At 34.7% G+C, this 22,366-nt stretch overlaps 1 protein-coding gene across 1 annotated transcript; it reads left to right on the top strand.

The window, feature by feature from the left end:
- The first annotated feature begins 244 nt into the window (after positions 1–244).
- Positions 245–20,968, top strand: LOC311298930 (X-ray repair cross-complementing protein 5-like). Its single transcript, XM_084422251.1, has 21 exons — positions 245–295; positions 1,475–1,588; positions 2,103–2,286; positions 3,567–3,615; positions 3,713–3,835; positions 4,664–4,846; positions 6,530–6,644; positions 7,579–7,717; positions 8,251–8,363; positions 8,765–8,827; positions 11,312–11,449; positions 11,544–11,634; positions 12,174–12,304; positions 14,051–14,247; positions 14,606–14,693; positions 15,632–15,701; positions 15,993–16,102; positions 18,224–18,320; positions 18,392–18,459; positions 19,476–19,550; positions 19,708–20,968. Exons 1-21 carry the CDS (start codon positions 278–280, stop codon positions 19,720–19,722), a joined length of 2,181 nt encoding a protein of 726 aa, XP_084278377.1. The 5' UTR covers positions 245–277; the 3' UTR covers positions 19,723–20,968.
- Positions 20,969–22,366: the final 1,398 nt, after the last annotated feature.

A 22,366-nucleotide genomic window follows, 5' to 3' on the forward strand; every position in this document is an offset into this window, starting at 1 on the left:
GGATATATTCAGTATTTAAGCATACTGATTACTCTAATGTTTTGCATAATCCCCGAGCGCTTCTTTTTTACAGGTTGAGGTAAACAATCGTTTACTCGAAGTTTAAAACTGTGTTTTAAATTATATATATTTATATTTAATTATCAAGTGTCCTGGAATATAGGAACACAAACGTTTTTGGGGTTTTATTATCGTTTTGTTTCGCTGTTTGAGGCGGAACCTTGTATCGTCCGTTCATTTACTCACCCGGAACAATAACAGACGGAAACCAGCAGAGATGGCGCGAGCGGCGAAGGTAATTTAGTCATTCTTGGTCTTCATAATCAAAAGCTTGTTTTATTATTAATAAATAATGACTTAACTTTTATGAGACACATATAAGACAGACTCACCATCTGGTTTGTATTTATGTCCGTATTCACACAGAACAGAACATTTCGCCCACTTAAGTTACTCCTAAAACGTAGAAAATAAGTGTCATATTTAAGTTATTATCTGCAGATTTAAGTATCGTTTAATATTCAAATTGATATCAGATAGGTAAATTAAAATAGATAGGATTTATACTTTTGAATATTACAAATGTTGTCATAGATGTATTATTGTGTGGATTGCTCATTTGCTCATTGGAATATTTAATGAAAATGTTTCTGTTTATATTGAGATCTCGAGTAAAATCTTAAATGCTTTTGTTTTAGTATCTTTTGTTTAAAATTTAAACAAAGCTTGAGACATTTTCTGAAGCTCTAGAAGAGACACGTGTGAGATTTTTCTCAGGAGAAACATCTGAGAAATATTAGAGTTAAGCATATGTCTCATTTAATCTCATTGTATAAAAAAAAGATAATTCTGCCATAATTTTCTGATCAAACCATATTTACATATTTACTCTCTCTCTCTCTCTGAAAAAAATGAAAAAAGAAGAATTCTATGAAAGCTTAATAACTTTTTTACAACAAAAATGAACCATCACTGAACTCACTTAAGCTGGACTGTGATGCTATTGTCTTCTAGAAACAAACTTTGTTGCATTATTTTCTCTCTGTAAAGCTGCTTTGAAACAATCTGTATTGTAAAAAGCGCTATATAAATGACGGTGACTTGACTTGAAAGCTTGTTTCCACCACGGAATAAAAAAGATAAGATAACTAGGACTTTTTATCTCACAATTCTGAGAAAAAAGTCAAAATTGTGAGAGATAAACTTGGAACTGAGAGTCAGAATTGTAAGTTGAAAAGTTGTGATTGCCTTTTTAATTGCAAGATATATTATATCCCACAATTCTGACTTTTTTTCTCGCAATTACGAGTTTATATCTCACTATTCTGAAAAGGTTGGAATTGCGATAAATAAATTCACAATTGCGAGATATAAACTTGCAATTGTGAGATAAAATCTCGCAGTTATATTTATTTAACTGTTCTTTTTCTGCACGTATCCTCAGTTGTCTTTGTCTTTCGCTCTCTTTCTGTAGTCAGCGTTGGTGCTGTGCATGGACGTGGGTTTCTCCATGAGCAACTCTGAGCCGGGTCATGAACCGCCCTTTGAACAAGCCAAAAAAGTCATCCAGAAGTTCGTCCAGCGCCAGGTTTGTACTCAATGTCCTCAGTTTATTTATAATATGTGACCCTGGACCACAAAACCAAGTCACAAGAGTAAATTTTTTGAAATTGAGATGTATACACCAGCTGAAATCTGAATAAATAAGCTTTCCATTGATGTATGGTTTGTTAGGATAGGACAATATTTGGTCGAGATACAACTATATGAAAATCTGAGGGTGCAAAAAAAATCTAAACACTGAGAAAATCTCCTTTAAAGTTGGTCATTTATGTTGGCGATTGTGCTGCATTCACTCACAAAATTTTTTTTTATATATATTTACGGTAGGAAATGTACAAAATATCTTCATGGAATATGATCTTTACTTAATATCCTAATGATTTTTGGCATAAAAGAAAAATGGATAATTTTGACCCATACAATGTATTGTTGGATATCGCCACAGATATACCCGTGCGACTCGAGACTGGTTTTGTGATCCAGGGTCACATTTATGCCATTACACAGGACGTCAATCAAGCTGGTTTTCTATATTTCAGGTGTTTGCTGAGAATAAAGACGAGGTGGCTCTGGTGCTGTTTGGTACCGATGGCACTAAAAACCCTCTGGCCAAAGAAGGGCAGTATGAGAACATCACGGTTCACCGTCACCTCATGATGCCTGACTTTGAGCTGCTCCAAGAGATTGAGAGTGAACTTCAACCTGGTGGTCAGCAAGCCGACTGTATCCTTCATGTTACTGTTACCGTATAATCGTTGATAAGATAAGACAGCACCAGACTTTATAGCTCTCGTGAGACTATGTGTATTGTAAAATATACGAAACCAAATTAATGCCTTATAGAAAACAAATAATTTTGTAATTGAGGGTTTCCAAACTGGGTTGTGAGTTAATTAAAAATGAATAATTATTTAAATTATTTCCCACATCGGGAATCATAAACAATTTCTTTATACTATAAATTAAATATGTATGTGTGTGTGTGTGTGTGTGTGTGTGTGTATGTATATATATATATATATATATATATAAAATAAACTATACTATATTATAAAATATGCTTTATTATTTAGTAATGTTAATTACAAATGTATAAATATATTTTTTAATTATATTAATAAAATATATACTTATATACATAAAAAAATTTATATGTAAAGTAATTAATTTAATTCAGTTTAAGTATTTTTTTTATAAAAAAAATACATAATATAAAATACATAATTTTATTATCTAATTGAGGGTTTCCAAACTAGTTCATGAGGGACTGCTACTAATTTTATATATATATATATTTATATATATGTATGTATTTTATAAATATATAAATACGTTTTATATGTACTTAAATAAATACAAATTATTTAATAAAAATCAAATAATATAAAATAAATTAAAAGGTGTTTATCAGGGGGTTGTGATTGATAAAATACTAATAAATTAATTAAAGCATAAAAATATTACATTGAAATAAATAAATAATTAAAAAATAAAAACGATCAAAATAAAAGGTTTATTGTTATTTTGTTTACTTTATAAGAAATATTTTATTTGTTTACCTTCATGTCAAGAGACCATTAACCACATCAGAGAATCGTAAACAATTTCTTTATATTATAAAATATGTTTTATTATTTAGTATTCAAATGTATAAATTTTACAATATATTTTATAATTATATAAAAATAGTTATTATATTAAAATAACTATATAGGACATTTTTATTTAATTGTTTTTTAATTTTAAATGAAATAATATAAAATAATATTTTTTAAAATAATAATTATTTTATTTTCTAATTATTTGTTTATTATCTAAGAAATATTTTATTCATTTACCTGCATGTCTTGTGACCATTAACCCACATCATGGTTTATTTCATATATTTTTCATATATTTCATGGGGACTAGTAAACATTTTAACGTCAAAGTGGTTCTAACTTAATAATATTGTTTGTCTTCATGTTAATGTTAGTATGTAAAGTCCTTGACTTGTTTGTCAGGGCTTGATGCTCTTGTGGTTTGCATGGACCTTCTGCAGAATGAAACCATGTGAGATTTGTGTCGCACATTTTCTGTTTTTCTATTTAAATGCAATTGAGGGGTTTTTACTGCTGCATTCACACTTTTTTAATTCGTTTTTTTTTAGAGGGAAGAAAACCGACCGTCTGAACATCGTCTTGCTGACGGATCTGAACATACAGACCTCGGCAGACCAGCTGGACGTTATCATCCAGAACTTGAAGAAAGCTGGCATCACCATGCAGTTCTTGTAAGAAACATGCACTGATTATAATAATAATAAAAGGACTACACAATATAGTTATTTTTCAGAAATAATGTATATATAGTTTAAAGTATTTTATATATGTCACAAACATTGTGAAGTGGGCATCAGTCATACTGTCTCTTACTGTCTAATGGGTCAAAAGTGACCCAGATTTGGTGCTATAAGTCAAATTTCTGACTGTGAGAGACTAATTCAAAACAGTTGATTATTGGTATTCCTGCATCAAACTCGCCACTGATATGCGCTAGGGCTGGGTATCGATTCAGATGTTCCAATTCGATTCGATTTCTATTGGCAAGCTCTCAATTCTATTCGATTTACGATTTCGATTCTCGATTCGACTCAATGAATAAAGATTTAATACAAATCCTATATTTATAAAAAAAGAACAGTGAACATAAGTTTACAAGTGGTTAATTAATAAAAAGAAATTAAGAACTTACCTACACTTGGCTACGTTAAAACAGAACCCAACTCTATATTTCAGATGCATACAGTGAATAGACAGGATTTTGATGCAAGATTGGGCGAGTCAGAACAGATGCCGAATGCCTTGATCAAACAGGATCAGCTTATTTTATGTTTAAGAGAAAACAAACATCAAATCTCACAGCATTAGCTGTAACATTCACATACAAGCCTATGAACAGTGGAGGAAAACTAATACTGGCTTTTGGGTGATGGATAAATAAATATGGAAAAAAATAGATTTGTGGCCTTTGAGGATCGATTTTGAATCGCCCACATTTTCGATTAATCGAAAAATCGATGTTGCCCAGCCCTAATATGCAGTTTGTTTGGTCTGTTCAGTTTGCCGTTCCCTGTGGATGATGAGGACAGAGGGAATGGTGACGGGGACGGACCGGGACCGTCAGCGGCTCCTCCCCGTCCTGGAAAAGGCTTGAACAAACAGCAGAAACAAGGACTGGAGATGGTCAGAAACATCATGACCAGCCTGGAGGAGGACGGCCTGGAGGAGGTCTACACGTTTAGGTATAAATTCATATCTGCAAGTGGAAAATATAGATGGTGCACAGTTTCTTTATATTATGAAATATATTATATTTAGTATAAACATGTATAATAAAAATGTATAATTATTTAAAAAAATGTTCATATTTTAATACATTTATTTAATATTTTAATTTAATATTTTTTTTAATAAAAAGGAAATAATATACAATAAATAATATATTACATAAATATATTTTTTATTTTTATTATAAAGAAATTGGTAAAAAAAAAAAAAGTATAATAGAAAATAATATAATATATTGTATAATTAAAAAATAATATAAAATACAAATGTTTTGTATTTGAATAAATATAAATTAATAAAATATTTAAATGTAATTATATTTTAATTAAAATGAAATAATACACAATAATTAATATATTACATAAATATATTTTATATATATAAATATAAAAATATGTATAAAGAAATGTTTTACTAATATTTTTGCAAATTGTTTTAAAGTTTTTTTTATATGTATAATAAAATATATTTTATAATTATATAATGTAATCTAAAAAATATTTTTTATATTTAAATATATTAATAAATAATATACAATAAATAATATATTAAATATATATATATATATACAGGTGTTTTTTATATTTATTTTTTTATGTATAAAAAAATATTTTACATATATTTGTGCAAATTTGTTTAAAAGTTTTTTTTTAATAATTATAATTTTACTTCTTAATTTAAAGGATTAGAAATGAAAATAGAGTCATTATTTACTCATCCTCATTTCATTCCAACACTGCATTAGTAGCAGAATGTCTGAGGACGCTGCATGAATCGGCCATTCAAAAAACACACAAACACTCACGGTTACGCACATCAAGCGAGGCACTTAAGCCCACGTCACCGACTCCAGGGGCCGCAGGAAGTGAACTGGAAACTATTATTCAGAGCGACTTATAAAAAGAGCTTTGATTTTCTTAGGTGAGCCATTTATCTGTCAGGAATCAGAATGACTAAAAGCCTGATATTTCCGAAATTCATGGACATGTCAGAAAATAAATTTTAATAGTGTGATTTACAGGCTTTCCAGATAAATCATCATCAACGACATACTGATTTTTGTGAGTAAAACTAGCCTGCAAATCAACGTCAATCAGTCCATTTACGGTCTCATTTAATGCTCACCAAGGTTGCATTTATATAATTATATAATTGTGAAATATTATTACAATTTAAAAATAACTGTTTTCTATTAGAATATGTGTTAAAATACAATTTATTCCTGTGATGGCAAGGCTGAATTTTCAACATAATTTCTCCAGTGTCACATGTCTTATTTGAGTTGCATTTGTACTCTGATAATAATAATTTAAATCTATTAACTCAAATGATTAGTACCTGATATACAGTACAAATTTGAAAAAAGAATCCAGTAATCCTAGAAAAGTGTTCATTTGTCAGAAAGTGATTGTGTTGTCGGCACCGATAGCGTCATGGGCAGCGCGTCGATATATAGTGCCGTTGCGCTTCAGGTGACACGAGTTCAAATCCCGGCTCGTGGACCTTTCCCGATCCCGTCTCTCTCCCACCTCTCTTCCTGTCCACTCTATACTATCCTATCACAATAAAGGCAACAATCACAAAACAATAAATAAAAATCTTTAAAAAGAAAGTGATTGTGTTGATGTTTTCTGCAGTGATGCTCTGGAGAAGCTGTCCATCTTCAAGCGTGTCGACAGGAGGCCGATGGCTTGGCCGTGTCAGATGACCATCGGCAGCTCGCTGACCATCCGCATCGTTGGATACAAAGCTGTGAGTTCCTGTTCGAAGCGTCCCTCAGAATACAATCCGATCTAATCCGGTCTGAAGGGGCTTTCGCACCGGATGGTTCTAGGAACTAGCCACCAGGATATTGGTTTAGCTCCCCTAAAAGCTAATGGTTCCCCTAGGGACGTTTTCCTGGTTGCATTCGTATGGGGTTAGAATTGTTGCATTATTCCAAATAAATAGATTAAGATCCACAAATAAATGTTTCACAAAAAGTTATAAAATTCACACATAAATAAAAATGAGATTTGCTAATTAAAAAATATTTACAAATGTTTTATTATTTTACAAACACAACGAACGTGCTACGATTGGCCAGCTCAATGTGGCCGTTATCTGATTGGCTTGAGTAAACGGTGGGTGGAGTCACTTATTTACTTGCCTGACGGCTCATGCTACCGCTAACACATTGTACCGTCAACACAACACAACAAAATTATATTTTTTGGGATATATTTCTATGGAGTGTTAAATTCACTAGCTTTTCCCTTACACTTGTGAGTTTTGCAAAGGACTTTTACGGGCTTTTCCCAAATCACTGAAGTTAAGTGACCTCGACGTGCGGGTTAGCGGTAGCATTAGCCGTCAGACAAGGGTTATTTAAATAAACTCCTGATGTACTTACAAACTTTCCAATGCCTCGTTTTATGAGTACAGAACCTATTTGTGCTACTGTAGAAGTTTGGTACCATTCTGGGCATTATTAGTGGGGTAATTTACGAGATACATCCTTGGATCCATTAGCGCCTGCACTAACCCATCCGGCTGATATCTCTAAATAAGCTCTAACTTTAATAATGTTCAACCAAGGGAAAAAAAAGTTTCTGAGGGGGTGTTTGGCTCGAGGTCATGGTGCAAAGGACCCTAGGTTGAAATTACTCCGAACCATCCCTTTAATATTGTGTTCGGTGGCCGTAAGGTGACGGAGGAGAAGGTGAAGAAGTCCTGGGCCGTTGTGGACGCTCAGAGTCACCAGCGGGAGGACGTCAAGAGGGAATCGGTTTACTGCCTGAACGACGATGATGAAACCGAAGTGCAGAAGGATGACACTATCCAAGGTGCAGAACAAAGATGTTGCATGAAAATGTTGCTTTCACTCACTGTCATTTTTGCAGTTCACATTGTCTTTCATTACAACATCAGATTTGGGACACAGTCAGTTTTGTGAACAAAATTGGAACTGAATTTAGACATTGAAATGTTTTTTGAGCTGCAAATCAGCACATTAGAATGATTTCTGAAGGATCATGTGACATAAAATCAGCTTTGCATCACAGGAATAAATTACATTTTAAAATATATTCACATGGAAAACAGTTAATTTAAACTGTAATAATATTTCACTATTTTTACTGTATTTTTCATTAAATAAATGCAGCCTTGGTGAGAATAAGAGACTTCTTTCAAAAGCATAACAAATCTTACTAACCTCAATCTTTAAGTAATGTTTCAATTTTACAATGTTAACACTGTAATTTTCCTGTTTATTGCTGTGAAGCTGCTTTGACACAATCTGTATTGTAATAAAGCACTATATGAATATAAATGCGACTTGAAATATTTCTAAATAAGCACGTTCTCTTTCCTATAGGTTTCCGTTATGGAAGTGACATTGTTCCGTTTTCAAAGGTGGACGAGGACCAGATGAAATATAAGCATGATGGGAAGTGTTTTGCTGTGCTTGGATTCACGAAGCAGGAGGCGGTAAGATGCTGTCCAGCAGATGGCGCTCTTTTCAAACGAGTTTTACAAATTGCACTTTCTATAGTGACTGTAAGTTCTTGTTGTGCTCAGCTCTAAAATAGTGCAATATTCATAAAATAGCTTTGCTGCAACTTGAAATCAGTGTAAGAACCCTGACAGGACATAGTAGAAAGTTTCTGATTACAAATTGTTTATTTGTGGCGGTCCGGCCAGTACGACGATTATGCTATGATTATGTAGGTCTAATCATTTAAAAATCACTAAAAAATCGAATAATTTTACTGAAAATGTTTGATATTTGTGTAAATGTAAACACTTTTTGACCTGCACTGATGTGCCTTGCCTTGTGTGTTCGCTTTATAATGTACAATGACAGTTGTTTGTTTGTTTGTTTGATGCAGATTCGTCGTCATCAGTTTATGGGAAGCCAAGTTGTCAAAGTTTTTGCTCCCAGAGATGATGAGGTGAGTTTTACAAAGCTTTTGTGTTCACTGTGATATTACTCGCTTAATTTGAATAATTTGTTTAGTAATTGTCAGTAACTGTGATGTTTAAATGCATACGGCGGTGGTGACTAAAAGTTTGAGGACACATATATATATATATATATATATGTATGAAATAAAATATATATTTCAACCTGGAAATTAACAAAGTTTTGGGGTTTTGAAAAAAGAAAAAGAACGTAAAATTAAGAAGGAATGTCAGATTTGGCACTATTTATAGGTGACTAATCAAAAGTGACATTCTCATGTTCATGTTAATTTTTCACTCAAATTATTATGCTGAAAATGTATTTTACACATAAAAGTTTGGGGTCGTTATGATTTTTTTATGTTTTGGAAAAGTCACCAAGGCTGCATTTATTTAATCAAAAATAGCAGTAATATTGTGAGATATTATTTATTTTATTATCATTTTATTCATTTAAAGGTTTTCTATTTGAAAAAAAAAAAAAAATATATATATATATATATTAAAATGTAATTTATTCCAGTGCTAGGAAAAACTGTACTTTCAGTAGCCATTGCATTTATTATTATTATTATTATCAGTGTTGAAAACAGTTGTGCTGTTTAATATTTTATACGGGAAACCATAATGCTTTATTTCAGGATTCTTTGATTAATAGAAAGTTCAAAAGAACAGCGTTTATTTGAAATAGAAATCTTTTGCAACATTATAAATGTCTTAAAGGTACAATATGCAAGAATTTTGCATTAAAATATCCCATAATCTCAAGGCCAGTGTTATATATTTTGTTAAGTTGATTACTTACAATATCCCAAATGTTTCCAACTATTTTTAAATCATGAGAAAATTGTGATTTTAACCAAGGAAACGGGGCGTTAGAGCAGGGGGGAGCTGGGAGTCGTCAGTCAATTGCGTCATATCCGCGTTACCCTCGGTTTCCGCTCGTACTGCGTGGAGTCCTGGACAAATGCGGAAGTTGTAGTTGTAGCGTCTATCAAGCAACAAACGTTAGCTTGTTTCGTGCAGTCGTTATGGAACACAATTATTCTTTACCGATTGCAGCTGGTTCTGTCGACAAAGCATGCTTAATTTGATATTTTCCAAATGTAGCATTCGGTAATAGTTATGTTTATGTAAGGGAAGTATTATTGCTTTAGATTTGTGTTTACTTCATTGACATTATTTATCACGTCTGGTGTTTATGGCCATGTAAATAAATATAGCATGTGTTATACATAAAGATTAATCAGTATTTTGGCAAATGATGTGGGTATGTTCGAATGTACTTTTACAACAATTGTTTAGAACACGTAAAACTGCGCCGCGTTATCACAACAATGAATTAGACATACAGTAACATCTATGATAACCAATGTTGTATTAAACCTTACTTTTCTTGCGGTTAATTCATTTTAATGAAATAAAAGTGTGATGAGGTTTAAGAGTCAGGAAGGAAGAAGACGGGTTGGCGAGACTGGGACTCGTACTTTATTAAAATAAAGCAAAACAAACAAAAGTCGTGCACAACGCGCATTCACCGTGGCAACCGCGACGGCTCAAAACAGTTAAAAAATGAGAGCTTGGATCCACCGGTTTTCTTTCTCTGCGTCCAATATTCTCTTCAGTCTCTCTCTCTTGTTCCAGCGCGCGGCTTATAAGCGGTCTCTCCACGCCGATCACTGCAATAAGACACAGGTGTTCGTCATTTGCACTTGACCTACTTGCGTTGAACCACGCCCCCCTCGCCACAAAAAGCATGTCATTATAAAAATAGAACTTAGCCTCATCCATGAACATGATTTTTCGATTCCCGTCTGACTGATTTACATCCACGGTGGAGTTTAAAACGACAGTTCCCATCATTCCACGCTCCTTCACATCGTCATCAAGCTACGCCGTTGTTGTTGTTTGGAATGTAGCGCCCTCTCGTGGCAAAAAAATCTTGCATATTGTAGCTTTAACTGTCACTTTTGATCAATTTAATGCATCCTTGCTGAATAAAATTAATTATATAATTAATTTATATAAAGGAACGGTAATACTTAAAGCCTTTATGTAGAATGCATTATAAAGATATTCATAATGTACGTACATAATGCATTATATCTATTCGTAAATAATTGTAACCAAAGTTAAAATGCATAATAATATTCACAGATTCCTTGTCACATCTGAAAGTGTTTGTCGTGTTTTAATGCATTATAGTTTCTAAAGGTGTATTATAACTGTGGTTACAATTATTTATGAGATATCACAATGCATTATAAGGTGCATAATTAATGCATTAAAAATACTTTTAATAATGCATTATAATAAAGGCTTTAAGTAAAGTGTTACCAAAAAAACAACCAAATTGAACTGACCCCAAACTTTTGAACGAGTGTGTAAATAAAAGCAGCATTTTAACTAGCCGTCTGAGACTTTTGACTTGACTGCATGTTCTTTTGTGAGTGTGTTTTATTGTGTGTGTGCAGCATGCGGCAGTGGCTCTGTCCGCTCTGATTCATGCCCTTGACGGTCTAAAGATGGCAGCGATTGTGCGTTATGCTTACGATCGCCGCAGCAATCCTCAAGTGGGCGCTGCCTTTCCCTGCATCAAGGAGAAATATGAAGTATGTGGATCATATCGAGCAGAAAACACACTTTAAATGTTTAATCTTCAGTATGTTGCACACCAGACTCACTCCTCATGTCTCCCGTCATCAGTGTCTGCTGTACGTCCAGCTGCCCTTTATGGAGGATCTCCGACATTTCTCCTTCCCAACGTTGGAAAACAACAAGAAGTTCGTGCCCTCAGGTGGGACCTCACATCACGAGAGCCAAATAAACAGTTAGATTCTGAGGCACATGTGATGCTGGATCACAAAACCAGTCATGAGTCGCACGGGTATATTTGTGGCAATAGCCAACAATACATTGTATGGGTCAAAATTATCGATTTTTCTTTTATGCCAAAAATCATTAGGATATTAAGTAAAGATCATGTTCCATGAAGATATTTTGTACATTTCCTACCGTAAATATATAAAACATTTATTTTTGTGAGTGAATGCAGCACAATCGTGAACATAAATGAACAACTTTAAAGGAGATTTTCTCAACGTTTAGATTTTTTTGCACCCTCAGATTCCAGATTTTCAATAGTTGTATCTCGGCCAAATATTGTCCTATCCTAACAAACCATACATCAATGGAAAGCTTATTTATTCAGCGTTCAGATGATATATACATCTCAATTAAGAAAAATGACCATTGTGACTGGTTTTGTGGTCCAGGGTCACACATAGACTAAAGGAGATGCTTATTGTCGTTCTTGTCTCGGTGTGAATGTCTCAGAGTCTCAGCTGTCAGCCGTGGACTCGCTGATCGACTCCATGATGCTGGTGGAAGAGGACGAGGATGGAGAGAGCGTGGACATCTTTAAAGTCAACCACATACCAAACCCACAGTTCCAGAGACTTTTCCAGGCATGATGGGAATGGGGATGGGCAGCCTGACAATATCCGATACTCTCATAGTAGTCAAATAGATTCAGAACGTTTAATGTAAGGAGTGAAAGTACGAAGTAAACGTCCAGCTAAAAACTCAAGGCATGTGTTTCACACTAAATGAACTCGAGGAAGAATAATATTTAAGTATTTAATGAAATATTTAATGAAAATAATTTTCATTTATATGCATCAATTTAACAATACAGTCAAAAACAAGCATGGTTATCTATACATTTTAAACATCTATTTGTTGTAACACTTTTACAATAAGGTTCAGTTTGTTACTGCAACTCACAATTGGAAAGAAAAAACTATCACAACTCTAATGCTGACTTTAACAGTGAACAATAGTATATAGCTATATAAATTAATATTAACCTAGATTAATAAATGCTGCAAAAGTGTTTTATTCTTTGTTCGTTCATTATGCGTAAAGCATGTCATGAACATATATATATATATATATATATATATATATATATATATATATATATGGTATGTTTGGGGACTCTTATTCTCACCAAGGCTGCATTTAATTGATCAAAAATACAGTAAAAACACTAATTTTATGAAATATTATTATAATTCAAAATGTCTATTTTCTTTTTGAATATAATGTTAAAACATTATTTATTCCTATGATCAAAGCTGACTTTTCAGCATCATTACTCCAGTCTTCAGTGTCACATGATCCTTCAGAAATCACTCTAATATGATAATTTGCTGCTCAAGAAACATTTCTGATTATTATAAATGTTAAAAGTTGTGCTGCTTTTTCCAGGATTCTTTGATAAATAGAAAGTTCACAAAAACAGCATTTAGTTGAAATAGAAAATCATTTTGATCAAGGCAAGTTTATTAATATAGCACATTTCATACACTATGCACTGAAAAAAATGATTTGTTGAATTTAATAAAAAAAGTATCGTAAGTGGTTGCACACAATTGATTTTAGCTACATTTAAACAAATGCATTAAGTTGAACTAAAATTGATTTAGTTCAACTTAATGCATTTGTTTAAATGTAGCTAAAATCAATTGTGTGCAACCACTTACGACAAAGAAATTGATTAAATTCAACAAATCATTTTTTTCAGTGTGGCAATTCAAAGTGCTTTACATAGAAAGGAATACAAATAATCACAAAATAAAAGCAAGGAAAATTAAAAAAGTTATTCAAAATGCTTTTACATAGAAAGGAATTAAAATGTCACACTGGCAATTCAAAGTGCTTTGCATAGAAAACAGGCACAAAATAAAAGCAGTTATAAAAGGAATGAATAGAGTCAAATGAAATAAAGTAGTAAAAAGATGATGCATAGAATAAACTCATCTAGCAAAACACCGGTGTATCTTATTTTGCATCTTTCAATTTCCCCAATTTAGTGGTTTGTGTTTCTCTCTTACCCAATGCTCAGTGCAATTTGAGTTCAGTTTAGACTCAAAAGGAAGAATACAGTGCAATCAGTCGGACGTACAGTGGATACTCTTTGAGATTTTCCCATGATCAATTCAATGCATCCTTGCTGAATAAAAGCATTCGTTTCTTTCAATATGCACACACATACTATACCCTAGTGTTTATTCCCCCTCACATCTCCTCTCTTTGTCCTTCAGTAATACAGTGATTCAGGTGTGTGACATTGGCTGTGAAATCCATGCTGTCTCAGGTCGTGTCTCTGCAGTGGGTCTCATTGATCTTCTCTTGGCTCGTGTCCTCAGTGTTTGCATCACCGCGGTGTGAATCCTGATGGACCCCTGCCGTCCATCGACCCCTGGCTGAAAGCGGCCCTCGAGCGACCCCAGGCCGTGTCCGCACGCTGCCAAGCTCCTCTGCAGGACGTCAAGACCAAGTTCCCCATGAAAGTGGTGCTGAAAAAGAAAGAGCTGAAGACAAGCGCAGACGTGTTCGGCATCAGGTGAGAATGGATCAAATCAACACTGGAGCTGCGCTTCAAATCAATGAGAAGTGCTATGACTTCCAGCAGGGGCGGTTTAATGGGATCTGGGTATTGTGGTAGACATATTTGCACTGCTATCAATGGACGTTTTTCATTATTTAAGTGGAATAGCAATGAAGAAACATGCAGTTATGCAAACCGATGGGGGAGGGGTTTATTTTGCGATTGACCAATTGGAATGAAGTATTCTGGTATGTCTACATACTTTTAAGGTTGACCTTTCTGCCATTTTTACTGTTTATAATATGAAATCAGGGCAGAAAATGTTTGTTTTAGTTGATGATGTTGATCTGTGCGTTGATTGTGTCTTCTTCAGTGCTGATGAGCCGGATGTGAAGAAAGTCAAAGTGGATGAGGAGATAGAGTTTAACTTTGCTGAGATTGCGCAGGGCAACGTCACATCGGTGAGACAAAGACCTGTTCAATAATACACACTCTGATTAAAATTACTAGATTTTTATAAGTTTATGTTTTACACTACAGGTCAAAAGTTAGGGCTCTTTTTGAAAGAAACACATACTTTTATTCAGCAGTGATGCATTAAATTGATCACTTTTATAACGTTTATAAATGCTGTTCTTTTTGGGCTTTCTATTCATCAAAGAATCCTGAATAAAATGTGTAACGTTGTCTGCAAAAAATATGAAGCAGCACAACTGTTTTCAACACTGATAATAATCATAAATGTGTCTTGAGCAGCAAATCAGCATATTAGACTGGAGTAATGATGCTGAAAATTCAGCTTTGATTACAGAAATAAATTACATTTTACTATATATTCACACAGAAAACAGATATTTTAAATTGTAATAATATTTCATAATATTACTGTTCAAATAAATGCAGCCTTAGGGAGCAGAAGAGACTTCTTTCAAAAACCTTTAAAAAAACGTATATATTAATATATAACGTTGAATTATATATTTAAATTAGTGCTGTCAAATCACATCTAACATAAAAGTTATATATTATACATTTACAATATTATATTTGCAAATTTACAAACTTTTATGTTAGATGTGAATAATTGATTTGACTGCACTAATTTTAATATTTTTTATATATTTATTTTTTAATGCTTTCCCTTTAATTTATAAAACATTCAGAAACCTCTTAAAGTCAATATGAAAGGCCTTTCGCAGCCCGTTTTGTACGAAACATGACGCATTTCAGAGTGAAAATTATGCAGGGAAGAATTAGATTTTTCCATTGCCTGTCAGCAGAAAAGCTCGTTTCAGAGACTAAGAGAGTTATTTACAGTAACATAAGCACAAATAAGACCAGAAATATGTATTCACATATACTCTAATACTGTAATATGAATTATCGCTCTCTCTTTCAGGTCGGCAGCGTCAATCCGTCGAGAGATTTCTGCACGCTGATTAGACAGAAGACCGTTTCTTTCGATCAGGGTGAGATTTGATTGTTCAGTTTGACTTTTTTTCATCTCACTCCTACGATGAGCGACGTAACCTTACAAAAAAGTGTCAACTATTATGCATGCCATAATGTGAATGCAGTAGTGGCGCTTCAGGCATGTCTGCAAGGTTGCAAGTCGTCTCTAAAGCTGTGAATAGTCGCTCAGTAAGCTTTTAATTGATTTGACGGACGCTGTCATTGAGCGGTGTTGTTTCTGAATGTTAGCCGCAGGTTCTCTTGTTAGTGCATTCACTTTGATAATCATTGTTTTGTAACCTTGACAGCGTGCCAGCAGCTGACCCACAGGATTGAGCAGTTGCTGGGCAACAGGAGCCCTGAGTACTACACCAAGAGCATCACATGTATCCAGACTTTCAGGGATCAGTCTGTATCGGTGAGCTCTCAATTAAACCTCCGCATCCAATCAGGGGTCACTTAAGGATCAGTCGGGTTTTTTTTTGGGCACTAGGAAAAAGACACTGTTGGGATTCATGTCAGAGGATCTGAGCTCAGCTGGCGTCTGATATGCACAATATTAAAGAAAAGTGCGATATGCGATAACTCATTAAATAATGCGACACGATAATGCTTAAAGTGTGTCAAATAAACTTAAATTAGCTTTCAAATATATCTAAAATGATATAACCTACATATGTGTTTCACATTCTTTTTGTGATAAGAAAACACCCCTACAGCTTCTGAAAGTGAACATCAGTGTTTTACTGTAGCATAAGAAGTGTTATTTTAACATCAGTGGGGTTCAGGTTATCCTACATTAGGGTTATTAAACAACAGAAACTGTAAAAATAAAACACCGCTTAGTTTTCACTTTATGAATTAAATATATACTGATTCTTATTAAAGCTACAAAAGTTATTCAGCCAAGAGCAGTGAGTGATTTTCTCTCTGTCTTTAGTTCATGACCCCAGTTATTGCAAGCCGGTGTGATATGCATATCACGATATATATACATTTGCGATATTTCGATAGTTTCAATATATTGTCCAGCCCTACTCCGTTCCAATACCTAGTGAGCCGCCTACCTATACTGGATTTTAAGGCATCATAAGTGCATTTCTGATTTTCAGGGTTCGTACAAGGTGTTTAAAGTGCTTGAATTTGACTCTTTTGAAATTTAAGTCCTGGACAAACGTTGAAATCAGCCCTATTTATTAAAAGGTACTTGAAAAGTGCTTGAATTATTGAAATTATATGTGTAATTATAGCGATAAAACTATCTTTTCACACAAAATTAATGCTGCAGCCCGTCTGATATTAGATATAGAGCCATTTCGCATGGCTATGAGCGTGATATTGCTCATATGAATATCCAAGTATATGATACAGCTTTCATTCTTCAGCTCAATCATATATTCATGAGAAAAAAAAATCAGTTTGATGAAGGAAAGCGATATCTTTGTCATAGTATCCTTTTACCACAGTTACCAGAGTCATTGGCATGTGCTGCACATTATTTGTACCATTCTGTTTTATTTATCCATTTTCCTTTTTAGAATTTGAAAGATAATAAAGATATTGGTTAACAAGTGAGATCTCTGATTGTAGTCCTTCAAAACCAAAAAACTAGTGCTTGAAAAGTCCTTGAAAGTCTTGGAATTTCATTTTGCGGTATCCGTACGAACCCTGGATTGTGGACGATTTCTAAGGATGTCTCACATTTACATAGCCATAATGATTTGAGGAAAGAAAACCAAGAGTGTGAACAAGTCAAGAGAATTTGAGTCAAGACTTGCTTGTTTTGAACAATGAAGTGGCTAGTAAATAGTAGACTGTTTTACCCAACTTTTTGATGCATTTGATGTGTATATTTAATGCTTATTAGAGTGTTGTGTCATTAGCGACATGTCAACATCAGAGTCTTTCTTGGTAGTTCCCTGTGCACTTTGTGTAAACAAACTATAGCATCCAAAGTACTCACATGTCAGGCTCTGTGATGTTTCATAGAGACGTCAGTAACGGTATTTGTATCAGTGAAACTGGCCTTCATTCATAAAAAGATGCTATTAAACATATTTGAAATGTTGATTCTACATCAATTAGCGACTTTACATTAAGGTGTGATTAATTACAGGAAAATGTGATTAATTAGTTCTTTTTTTAATCGATTTGACAGCAATAATAAATATATATATATATATATATACACACACACACACACAGTACTATATATATATTGCTTTATTTCAAATGAACGCACACAATTTTATGTTTTTTTTTTAGGTTTAGTTAGCATTAGCATAGGTATTCTGCTTCTGTTAAGGCTTGAAGTACAATTTCTTTTTTTATTGAAAATGTTAGACGCTGTTTACACCTGACCACCGGAGACAGATGGTAATAGCTGGTGTAAACAGCGCCTGTGTGTGGCACCATTTACATTTCTTGATATCAGTTTTCAGTGTTTATGACATCAAGTATGAGTACGCGAGCTCAGAGCATCATTGCATGTGCTCGCACACGTCTGACCAGAATCTCCCAATGACATTTACTCCATCAGAGCGGAAACGCAGAGCTGTTCAACACTTACATGCAGTCCCTGAAGAGGAGCGTTCCTGACAGGAATCTGCAGGAATTCTGGGATCTGCTTAGACAAGGTAAAGAAACAGGCCTTCTGCTCATGTTGAGCTGACGTCATCATGCCTTCAACATGTGCTTGTGTTTTCAGATGCTCTGACGCTCATAAGCAAAGATGAAGTGGACGGAAGCACCGTCTCCAAACAAGACGCAAGTCAGGTACTCACAACTCGCCGAATAAAGGGGCGGGGCCTGGTTGAGTTAGTTAGTAGTGTGTTAAAACTGGCGGTTTGGTAAGAGGCGGGACATTTCCCCAAACACGCTCGAAGCGCTTGACCAATCACAACACACTGATCCAGCCGACCAATCAGAGCACAGTGTGCTTTTCAGAAGGCGGGGCTTAATAGAGACAGGAGCTAAACAAGGTGTGTTTCTTTCTAGCTAGTCACGACTGTTTCCCGAAACCATATTGTCGCAAATTGGTCGTTCAACCACGTTGGTTAATGATGTCACTCAGGTGGTCGAGTAATAACTACTTTTAATGAATCTGTTTGAGATCGAATTAATAAAAAAATTTTGCTATAAATGACAGACATGGCATCTGAGGACTATCTCTTTTTCTCAGTTATTTTGCTTTATTTCCAGATTCAATCATAGGCTCGTTCTTGCGTGCTAGAGCACGTTCGCAAAAGCGATGCTTTAAATTAAATCTCTTAACGAACTAAAAGGCGTAAATTACATTTATGTATTCTAAATAAAAGATACAGATTGGACTAAATGTCAGCTTGCTTATTTTGCTCAAGATCAGGATTTATTGAGTCCACATGTCATGCAAACAAGAAACTCTGCTTCTAACCACAGACCGAGATTTGTCGTTCCAAACACACAACTTTGCGATGCTGTTTGCGAATATTCGTTAGAACGATGGTTTCCGGAAACACCGAGTCGTTGAACTGCTGATAATGACGGAACTGGCGACCATAGTTGGCTAACGATGCTTTCGGGAAACACACCCCAGAGCGTTACTGACAGACTGGGAAGAGAGGAGCTGCAACAATGGAGAATATGGGGAAAATAAGCAACATTCAAGCAGGAAAACCTGTTCTAGTAAAGCCCAGGAAACTTCAAAATCAAGACTTTAAAAAAGGGCATAATAGGTCCTCTTTAATATGCAGAGGTTGTTGGTAAAGTCTGTGTGTTATTGTGGTCGTTTAACTCTGTATTTGCTGGTTTAGTTCCTGGCGTTCGAGCAGAAGGAGGAAGAGCCGGCGGCTCCGGCTCAGGACGACACTGGAGATGTGGATGATCTGGTGAGTGTTGCTTGTTTTGAGGACGACAAGCATATCAATTATGGTCTGAAAGTTAGAAAAATAAAACTTTATTATTATTGTTATGCTTTATTAGAGATTTCAGGCATTCACTTTTTCATGACATGCTAAGTTGTTGACTAATGTTTTTTTAACGCAGCTGGACATGATGTAAAACAGACGTCTCCAACACCGACGTCCACCAACCTTCTGCAACTCTGCCATTTCTTGTGACACACAAATCCCTAAAAACAGTTCAAGTGCTTTAATTAATCGTGTTCTTTTGTACTAAAATGCTTTTGTACATCATAAATGATGTTTGGAACGATTATGTTGCTAGAGTTTGATTACTTGAATCTCTCACATGTACTGCACAGTCTATGCTTGTCGGATTTTCTAAAGGAAAAAATAAATGTCCATGTACTTTATACAGGCAGTGATGCCTCAAATAAAAGATTAAACAAAATAAAACTGATTCCACAATCCCTATTTGAGCAGCTGATCATGATGTCAATTATATATGCCTACATTTGTGACCCTGGACCACAAAACCAGTCACAAGGGTCAATAAATAAGCTTTCCATTGATGTATGGTTTGTTAGGATAGGACAATATTTGGTTGAGATAAAACTATATGAAAATCTGGAATCCGAGGGTGCAAAAAAAATCGAAACATTGAGAAAATCTCCTTTAAAGTTGTTCATTTATGTTCACGATTGTGCTGCATTCACTCACAAAAATAAATGTTTTATATATTTACGGTAGGAAATGTACAAAACATCTTCATGGAACATGATCTTTACTTAATATCCTAATGATTTTTGGCATAAAAGAAAAATCGATAATTGTGACCCATACAATGTATAGTTGGCTATTGCCACAGATATACCCGTGCGACTCGAGACTGGTTTTGTGATCCAGGGTCACATTCAGCTTTATTATTTTTAGTGCATTTAAAGTCATGCCAACATCTTTTCAAACCAGTTCATTGAAGCGAACAGTTTGATTCACTGAAATGAGTCAGGCTTTCCATCATTAATCAGCTGGGAGGACATTTATGATCCACACTCATAATCCCTCATTTTTAATGCCAGACTGTGAGGCTTTGATAAATCGTAGCGTCTCTTTCCGGGCTGATGATCTCAGTTTGCTTCTCTTCGCACCAACAGTTTTGCCGAGAGCACGTAAGCGTCTCAATCCTCCCCCGGATCTCGGAAAACGCACACGCTGCAGTTTCACACGAGCGTCTCCTGGGTCGAACAGCTCGAGCTCGAGGCTTCGTCTCAACCTGCTCAATACAACTGTGTTATGAAGAGACCAGAGGTGTAGTGGCGGAATACATGAGACAGAAAGATGGTGCGGATCAATGGGGGAGCAGTGTTGAGGTGAACACCAGTTCACATTGATTTCACCCAAAAGCCAGAAGAAAAAAAGTCTTTGTTTTTTATATGTAACCCTGGACCACAAAACCAGTCACATGGGTCAATTTTTGCTGAATAAATAAGCTTTCCATTGATGTATGGTTTGTTAGGATAGGACAATATTTGGTCGAGATACAACTATATGAAAATCTGAGGGTGCAAAAAAATCGAAACATTGAGAAAATCTCCTTTCAAGGTGTGCATTTATGTTCACGATTGTGCTGCATTCACTCACAAAAATAAATGTTTTATATATTTACGGTAGGAAATTTACAAAATATCTTCATAGAACATGATCTTTACTTAATATCCTAATGATTTTTGGCATAAAAGAAAAATCTATCATTTTGACCCATATAATGTATTGTTGGTTATTGCCACAAATATACCCGTGCGACTCGAGACTGGTTTTGTGATCCAGGGTCACATATACTAAAAAAAAATTCCCAAAGCATTAAGATTTTAGATGTATTTTTAATGCACAAAAAAAAAAAAACATTTTTTCCTTTCTTGTCCAGAGTAATTTCCATAATTCCCAATAGTGATTCTCATCGGTTAATTACATTTATGTATTCAATTTAGGGTTGCAAAATTCTGGGAATTTTCAAAGATGGAAAATTTCCATGGGAATTAATGGGAATTTAAGGGAATTAACAGGAATTTATGGGAATAAACTGGGAATTTTCAAAGTTGAGGGTTGGCTCTTCATAGGGAACTTAAATACAGTTGAGGAAAGTATATTTTAGCATAATCTTGACTAAAACAAACAGATGCCATTCAAATACACTTGAATATCCATGCCATTCCTCAATCACATGCACATAGCACACTGCTTACTGCATGGCTATTGAGACCACACCCCCTACTGGCACTGTGCATGCCTCCATCACATGTACAGAAGCCCAAAGCACAAGACTATTGAAGGCACACATTTGAGCCTGTGGACTAAACAAAGTGAAGTAAGTTTTGATGATATTATGGGGAAATATATTTATTAAATGTTTAAATTGCAAATATCACATACAAATGTATTCATCTAGTAGATAGCAAGCTGAAAAGTTAGATGCTAAATAAGCTAGCATAACTTTATTTACCACATAAGTAGGGCTGGGCGGTATGACGGTATATATCGTTACCATGGAAGAAAATGTCAACCGTAACAGATTTTTTTATTACGTGTATACCTCGACATGTAAATAAGTAGGCGTGGTTAACTCACGTGCAGCGTGCGTGAGACTGAGACACTGATATTTGTCAAAGAAACATGAAGAAAGACCAAGAGGATCCGCAAAAATTATTACGTTTTCAAAATTAACGTGATATTTTCGGGGGGGAAGGTGCAGAAGTCAACTAGAGCAGGGCAGCACACTGAAAGTTTAGAGAGATGCACATGCTCGC

This window comes from Rutilus rutilus (genome assembly GCF_951802725.1).
Source record: "Rutilus rutilus genome assembly, chromosome: 10".
Taxonomy (NCBI): Eukaryota; Metazoa; Chordata; class Actinopteri; order Cypriniformes; family Leuciscidae; genus Rutilus; species Rutilus rutilus.